This window comes from Nicotiana sylvestris, chromosome 7 (assembly GCF_000393655.2).
Source record: "Nicotiana sylvestris chromosome 7, ASM39365v2, whole genome shotgun sequence".
Taxonomy (NCBI): Eukaryota; Viridiplantae; Streptophyta; class Magnoliopsida; order Solanales; family Solanaceae; genus Nicotiana; species Nicotiana sylvestris.
Window position 1 is genome coordinate 61981537 of NC_091063.1, and position 7812 is coordinate 61989348.

A 7812-nucleotide genomic window follows, 5' to 3' on the forward strand; every position below is an offset into this window, starting at 1 on the left:
TTGAGAATAAGACAACTTTCTTTGAACGTCTAGAAATTTTACCTCATCGTCGTCATCATCTTCATCCTCATCAGATTTTACTATCAGGGCAAAGATAGAGTCATATTCTGCTTCTTCGCTTTCAACGACCATCATGGAGGTGTCGCCTTGTTCATCATCACTCTCAAATTCACTAGAGGAATCTCCCCATGCAGGAAGAGTTTGTTTCACAACATTATCAGCGACATTTCTTCTCTTGAATTTCCTATTGGCAATGGGGTTCCTCTTAGCCGTCTTGTTTGTGTTGTGCTTGTAATTGTCCTGCTTGTGGAGAGGTAAATCATTGATGAAATATCCCGGCTTCCCACATTTGTGAGAACAATCATATCCTTTTGTGTTTCTGTTTTTTTAGGAATACCTCCATTTGTACGAACCATTTTCTGAAATCTCCGTGTCAGATAGGCCATATCAGCATCATTACCAATTGAGTCACTGTTGTTTGCTTTGAGAACCAGGTTCTTCTCCTTTTTTGGATTCTCTTCTTTCATGATCCTTTTTCTAATTCTTCTTCTTCTTCTTCTTCTTCTTCTTCTTCTTCATTTCATAGGTCTTAAAATTTCCAAAAAGTTCGTCAATCATCAGCTTTTGTAGATCTTTTTCTTCTGTAATTGCATTGACTTTGCTCTCCCAGGAACCAGGTAACATACTGAGTGTTTTTTTGACCAATTTGTTCTTTAGGATGATCTCCCCTAGAGAATGAAGCTCATTAATGATGGAAGTGAAACGAGTATGAATGTCCTGAATAGACTCATCCTCGTTCATCTTGAAGAGTTCATACTTAGTGTTGAGCATGTCGATTTTTGACTGCTTGACTTGAGTGGTACCTTCATGTGCAGTTTGGAGAACCTCCTAGATCTCCTTGGCAGATTAACAAGCTGAGATTCGGTTATACTCATCTGGTCCAATATCACAGACGAGGATCTTCTTTGATCGGAAGTTTTTTTTCGATGGCTTTACGATCGACTTCATTATACTCCTTCCTTATTTTTGGAACTGTGGCTGCTGTCTTGCCAATGGTCTTCATATGGACAAAGGGTCCATCATAGATGACATCCCAAAGCTCTGAATCTTCAGCCATAATAAAATTATGCATTCTTGTCTTCCACCATCCATAGTATTATCCATTCAATCTTGGTGGTCCGTAGGTTGATTCACCTTTTCAAAATTTGGTAGAGCAGCTATGTAGATCCTTTTTAGATGTTAGCCTTACAGAAAGAACCTGCTCTGATACTAATTGATGTAAATTAAGAGTCCACCAAATAGTATAGAGAACCTGGTCCTCTATTAGTTCCCACAGAACACACACATAACAGATAGTAAGTAACACAACAATATTTGTGTGAAAAACTCCCAGCTCACGGGATTAAAAACCACGGCTTACACTCATAGAATTTCAACTTTACTAACCGAGCAACTTTAGATTACAACCTATTGTAACCTAGGAATTAAACTCTTAATCTCTCACCTACTTATAATAACTATATTGCAAGCCTTTTTGTAATAACTCTATTACAAAGATAACGACTTTGACTAACTCTAGTCAAACACAAACGCGGGGTTTATGGATTATAAAGGTATCCCAAGAGATGCTTCTAAATAAGCTGAGTAGGAGTTACAAGTGAATAACATAAACAAATACCTAACAATACTAAGGACACAAGATGTACTCAATGCTGAGATATGGTCCTTCGTTATGTTGCTGCTTTGTTCTTCAATGCCTTAGAGTAAATGAAGGCGGCTGCACACTTAAGAGTTAATGTGTTTTAGGGTTTGCAAGTGTGTGTAATCGCCTCATGTTTGTAATCTATAACTGAGGTCATCAACGATGATATAAGGAAGTGTCCGGTACACAGTATGCTTCAACAGTGACTGTTGCACTATTGCGTGCACATTGCAACATCTTTAAGAGGTGTAAAGAGTTGACTTGTACTGCGACTGGAGGAACTGATATCTATCTGTTCTCTCTGTTGTTTCCTTAGTTGATTTCATTGGGACTTGTGCCAGTTTGACTTGTTGTTCTGAGCACGAAGAGGTTTTGTATCAGGTTCCCTATCTGATTCTCACACGAAGTTTGTTAAATTATCAAAACAAAAAGACATAACTTATCAAGAACTAGTAATAATTTTGATGTTACACAAACCTTCTTAGAATTACATAATACTCGTAAAAAGTCATTTATAAGGGAGTTAATATTTTTTTTATTATGTAATACTTAGTGCCAATATAATTTTTTTTATCGTGAGTCACTTTATTTATTCTTGGACTAGATAGGTATATTCGTGCAAAGCCCGGGCCCAACATGAAAGTCAATACTATATTCTAAGTTTGTCTCGAACTATAAAACTAAAGAACAAAAATTTAAGCAATTAGTTTTCTTGCTCTGGGTAAAGATAAATTGATGGATGATATTGAATACAGTATTAATTTGAGATAAAGTATACATTTATTTGGCGAACTGACTAAATGAGAAACAAAGGATAGAGAATAGCACACCAACAAAAATTCACACTGACAAAACTAAAAATCTGCAGTCCGCTGGATTAGCAAGATGACTAAGGTCCAGTTGTTTTAGTGCTACATATACTTGATAATAATATCAGTACCATTCACACCATCTTGATATAACTTGTTCTATTTATGCAAAGGCAAAAATGTGAAAAGTCATACTATTCATTTTTCATAAGAGGAGCAAGTTTTTGCAAACAAATTAAAATCACTTAGCTAATAAAAAATATCACATTGTGTCTCTTATATCGCTCTAAACTCACTTGATTAAATTTCCTACTCACAGGCATCCCAATTTTTTTCTTAAAAACAACTCAGTCGAGCCACCAATTTTTGAAGTGAAGTATCAAACACAACCTACAAATAAAACACGAAAGCATCCTTAGTAGATAAAAAATAATTTATCATGACTAACCTTTGAAAGGAATCGACATGACCAAAATGGCAAATAAACAAAAGTAAAGGGACATATATTGGTCATAATTATAAAAAATAAGTGCGGATAAAACTAATGAATATGTATATAGCACTGAATAAGACAAATAGAAGATTGATCTTCACACTTATCAACATGTACCATTTACCAAAGTTAACTTAGAAACATAATCAGGAACTCGGAAGGTCCATGATTTCCAAGAAAATGTAAAATTCCTCCTTCCCGTGGCCTTACTAACAAATCTTCAAAATTCTCGCTGAAAAGCTTATTAGTTTCTCATTTGAAGTATAATTAGAGATTAGGGCAAAAACTTCAATAGACAAACCAAGCACTGTCATAAATATTTTTATATATAATATAACATAAAAATAAAAAAATAAAATTAGTAAGTTAGTAAAAAATTCTTCTTAATGTTCAACACTCTCCGTGATCCCTTACTTGGCTCGATCAGAATGTTTTTAATTTCTATCAACTTATTTTTGTTTATGGCTTTTGTTCTTGCTCAGAAGAACCTGAGCAATCTTTACCCAAAGTACAAATTTGGGCGTTCAAATATTTCTTGAATAGTCATGCTTCACTTCTATTACATACTTCATAAACTACTCCGGTTGTTAACTACCACGAAATTGTAGGGAGAGAGTTTACATTTATTATTTTAGAAAAAGCTCCACCAACATGTTTACTCTTTCAACTTGATCACAACCTATCAAAAAGCTAGTCCTTTCATCTTTGTGCATGAGCAATTAAAATACATAAAGTAATGATATTAATTCCAGAATAAAAATCTTGAATATATTTACTGACTTGAGGTTTTTTTGTTCATATAGACCAGGCACACATTTTCATCATTGCACACCTAAGAATTAAGAATGCATCAGAAACAAAAATCAGCAAGTAGATAATTGAATGATCTTTTGTAAGAGATGGTGAAATATGGTTCTTTTACATAAATCAATATTAACTTTTCTTGTTGGCTGCATCAATTCACCTCAAAGAGAGAATCATATCCATCCATGTCCATAGGAAGCACCAGAATTGTTACTTTCTTCATGCTTTTGCAACATGAACTTTCAGATACATTCCTTATAATTGTCACCATTGTAACTGTTACAGTATTTTTCTTAAATTTTTTTGAAATCTATTTCAATTGAATGAAAAAAAATGACAGAAAAATATCCAAGTCGATATCTTATTTAGAAAGATATATTCAAGTTGATAAGTCTTATGTTTTGAGCACATACGTTTGACATATCCTTATTCAATATATTAAGAACATAGTTTCTTCCCCACTTATCATTCTTCTCTTTAACTGTCCATAACTACTTTATATATTTTTACTGGTAAGTTATCCCTCATTTTTGTGATTCGGACTGCGAGTTAGAATTATATTACGTGCCAAAGAAGAGAACTGAAAAGTAAAGTATGTCAATACCTTTTCTTTCAATTACATCTGAAATGAATTAAACAAATTTTATTATAAAATAGTTGCTCGAAATTATGAGGTTAATTCAGATTTGCCTGAGGCAGCATGTTCTTTTCTAATAAGTTAGTAGTAAAGAATTTTAAGCATATGCAATATGAATGCTGACACGACATAATATAATACTTCTTTAAAGGCATTCCTGATGTGGCTCATGGTGTGACCGGGCAACTATATCTAGTTTAAAAAAAATCATATCTTGAGTGTTTTATAAGCTCACAAGCTTCTACATAATCTCTTCATGTTGCCTTAATCGACTAGAGTTAATATATGTTAGTATATTAAAAAAATACCCTTTCTTATTAATTATTTTCGATTAAACTATAAAATAATTCAAAAACTAACTACAATTTTATCACGTATATGATCTTAAAATCACATACTCCACATCGATCAACGAATTAAGCACATTATATATGCAACTCTTGAAAATATTTTAATAATAAAAATAACAAAACAAAGGAAGTAAAAATAAAAAGTTGTCATTTCGGATCTGTATGGGTCAAAATCTGATCAAAAGAATTCTATTTAAGGAAGAATGACCAAGAAGCAACCAAGCCGAAGTCACGTATAGGAAGCAATATACTGGCGAGTGATTTAGCTACGGTCGAGGTCGAACACTTAATTCGACCGAACGGATAGTTCAACACTTAGACATTTCAGAGGAATATTCTACGGGTTATTCCAAGAATCTAGGTACTTCGGTTAAGGACCGCTGAGTAAGAAAAGTGTGTTATATAAATATCATGGGAGAGAGTAGCGGGGGGAGGGGGGAGGGGGTCTGAGAAGAACTCACACACAAAAACGTATACTTCTCTCTAGAAGTGAAGATATTTCAAGAATCTGAGGCTCCTCGGCGAAAAATAAGATAAGAGCTTAGAATCTCAGTGTGTATATGTAATTCAACTTTATCAAATGCGCGGAAGTCGATCTTGTTCAAGAATGGTGACTCTTTTCATTTATGTATTCTCTGTTGTCATTTGATATTATTGGAGTAATCATTTATTTCTTACATTATGATACTCAATCGCAACTGTAATTAAATTTTATGTTCAGTCATGCTTGTTTATTCCCATCCTCTATCTCAGATCTAGAATGAATTACCTCTGGCTAGGATTTGCCCCAAATCTCCTTATTCAGTTGGTTTAACAAAAGGCCTAATATTTTTTAGTCAAATAATTTGGCACCGTCTATGGTGATTTCCTAGCCAAAATTTTAGTTTCCTCTAGATCTAAACTCGGTTCAAGTTCTACTTCCCGTTCGCTGTAACTTCATCCTTTCGCTTGTGTGCTTGTGGTGCAGCTTATGTTTTAGTGTCTTCACGCACTCGGGACTTGAACCCGAATATCCCAACGAGCGAAGTAATTCATCAATCGCCAAGGTGCCCAGATTCGACTAACACCGCAGCTAAGTGCGAAGCTGAGATCGGATCTGAAGCTAGCATTCTCAGTTCATTACCAACCAGATCGAAGGGACTTTCTAGATCCAAGTAGCGGAGAAGGCAAAAAGACCAAGCCAAAGACCCATAGGAAGCGGTATATGACATTCTTACACAATACCAAATTTACATATCACACCGATGCAAAGGAAATGTACATTCGACCTCGCTCGAATTAACTTACATTGGACCTCGTTCGAATCAATCGACATTCGACCTCACTTGAATTAACTTACATTGGACGTCGTTCGAATCAATCAACATTCGACCCTGCTCGAATTAACTTACATTCAACCTCGTTCGTATCATTCTACATTCGACCTCGCTCGAATTAGCGAGACAAACTCGGCCTCGCTCGAATTAGTAAGTCGAATTCGACCTCGATCGAATTAGTAGGCCAAAATTCGACCTCGTTTGAATCAACTACCGAAAGTCAGGGACTCATTGCGAAATATCCAAGAAATTCAAAAGAAAAAAGAATGAAAGGCTAAAGACACACAATCAAAGACAAATCAACTTTTCCATTCAAAAAGAAAATAGCGTCTTACAAAGGCCCAAAAGGGGGTCCTCATCCAACTAATTAAATACAGGAGAAATTTTATTTTTAAGTACAAAAGCTTCACTCAACATTATTCCCATCCACGCCGTCATCTCTATCTCCACTCGGTTCAGCGGCTTCTCCTCCACTGTCACCCTCTCCATCAGGATGCTCATCATCAAAGGAAACCACGTCCTATGCATCATCGTCTCCACCGCCTTCGGTGCCGCGGGGTCATAGCCGCAGGCAAGCCGGGCCTCACGTGCTTTAACACGAACCTCTTCGAAAGCAGCCTCAGAGACATTCCCCGCTTCCAACAAGCCCTTATATATCCTGCTGAGCCACAGTGTGGACCCATGTCTCTTACAAAGGGCGAGAAACGTCAACAAAGGCGGCGCAGGAGGAGTCGAAGCCAATAATTGCGCGCTCTCCGCCTCAAGAGTAGTAATTTGATCACCCAGGCTTGAGTTGTCCCTCTCAAGCTCGCTAATTCGCTTATCAAGCCGCGCCTCTCTCAGAGCGGCTGTCTCCATCTCAGTGGCACTTTCAGACCTAAGAACGCGGATAGAATCTTCCAGCGCTGCAGGCTTCGCCAATGTCACTACTCGGCTCCTTCAGCCCTCTCCAGCTCAGTCAACTTCCCTTCCAATTCGGTCACCTTCTCCGCCAATTCAATACTTAAACCGGCAACCCTAATGTCACTCTGCTCAAGCTCCGCCCGCAGGGCCACCACCTTCGTCTGAAGATCAACACACTCACCTGCAACACCTTTGCCCACCTCGAGCTCGTCTTCCTTTGCCCGAAGCAGCTCCGTGAGGTTGCTGCATTTGCTTATAGACCGCATCAAGTCCTCATCCTTCTGCTCCAACTCCCCCCTAAGGGACTAAGGATTGTTGCCCGCCTTGAGTCGTTCATGCATCTCACGACAGTTGTCACGGTATTGGTGGTAATTTGAAATCATTTTCTGAAAAACGGCAGCCCGCCTCTCCTCGCGGCGGATACCCTCCGTATCCAAAATGAAAGTCTGAAGAAAGAAAAGAGAATAAAAAGAGAAAATTAGCAAGAGTAGAAGACGTAAAACGAAGAAAGCAATAGACTCACCCTGAAAGCCATTCCGACTATACCCCGTGATAGGCTGGCATCGTTGATCTCCTGAAGGGACCTACTTTCGGTAGTAGAACAAAGAAGGGAAAATTGGGGAACTAGGCTCAGCGTGTCCTCCAACAAGTCAAACTCCGGGGCAATCTCGATCATGCGGGAGGAATCATTCGTCCTCGCCTCCACTCGAGTGAATCCCGCCTCAAACATGCTTATGTCTTCGGGGTCAATATCTGAACCGGATTTGTAGTCATCTATGACTATGCCCTTTCCCTCTC

General features: G+C 37.6%; 1 protein-coding gene across 1 annotated transcript; it reads right to left on the reverse strand.

The window, feature by feature from the left end:
* Positions 1-537: 537 nt before the first annotated feature.
* On the reverse strand, positions 538-1117 carry LOC138873219 (uncharacterized). Its single transcript, XM_070151664.1, has 2 exons — positions 955-1117; positions 538-863 (listed from the first exon to the last, which is right to left on the reverse strand). Exons 1-2 carry the CDS (start codon positions 1115-1117, stop codon positions 538-540), a joined length of 489 nt encoding a protein of 162 aa, XP_070007765.1.
* Between the last annotated feature and the right edge of the window lie 6695 nt (positions 1118-7812).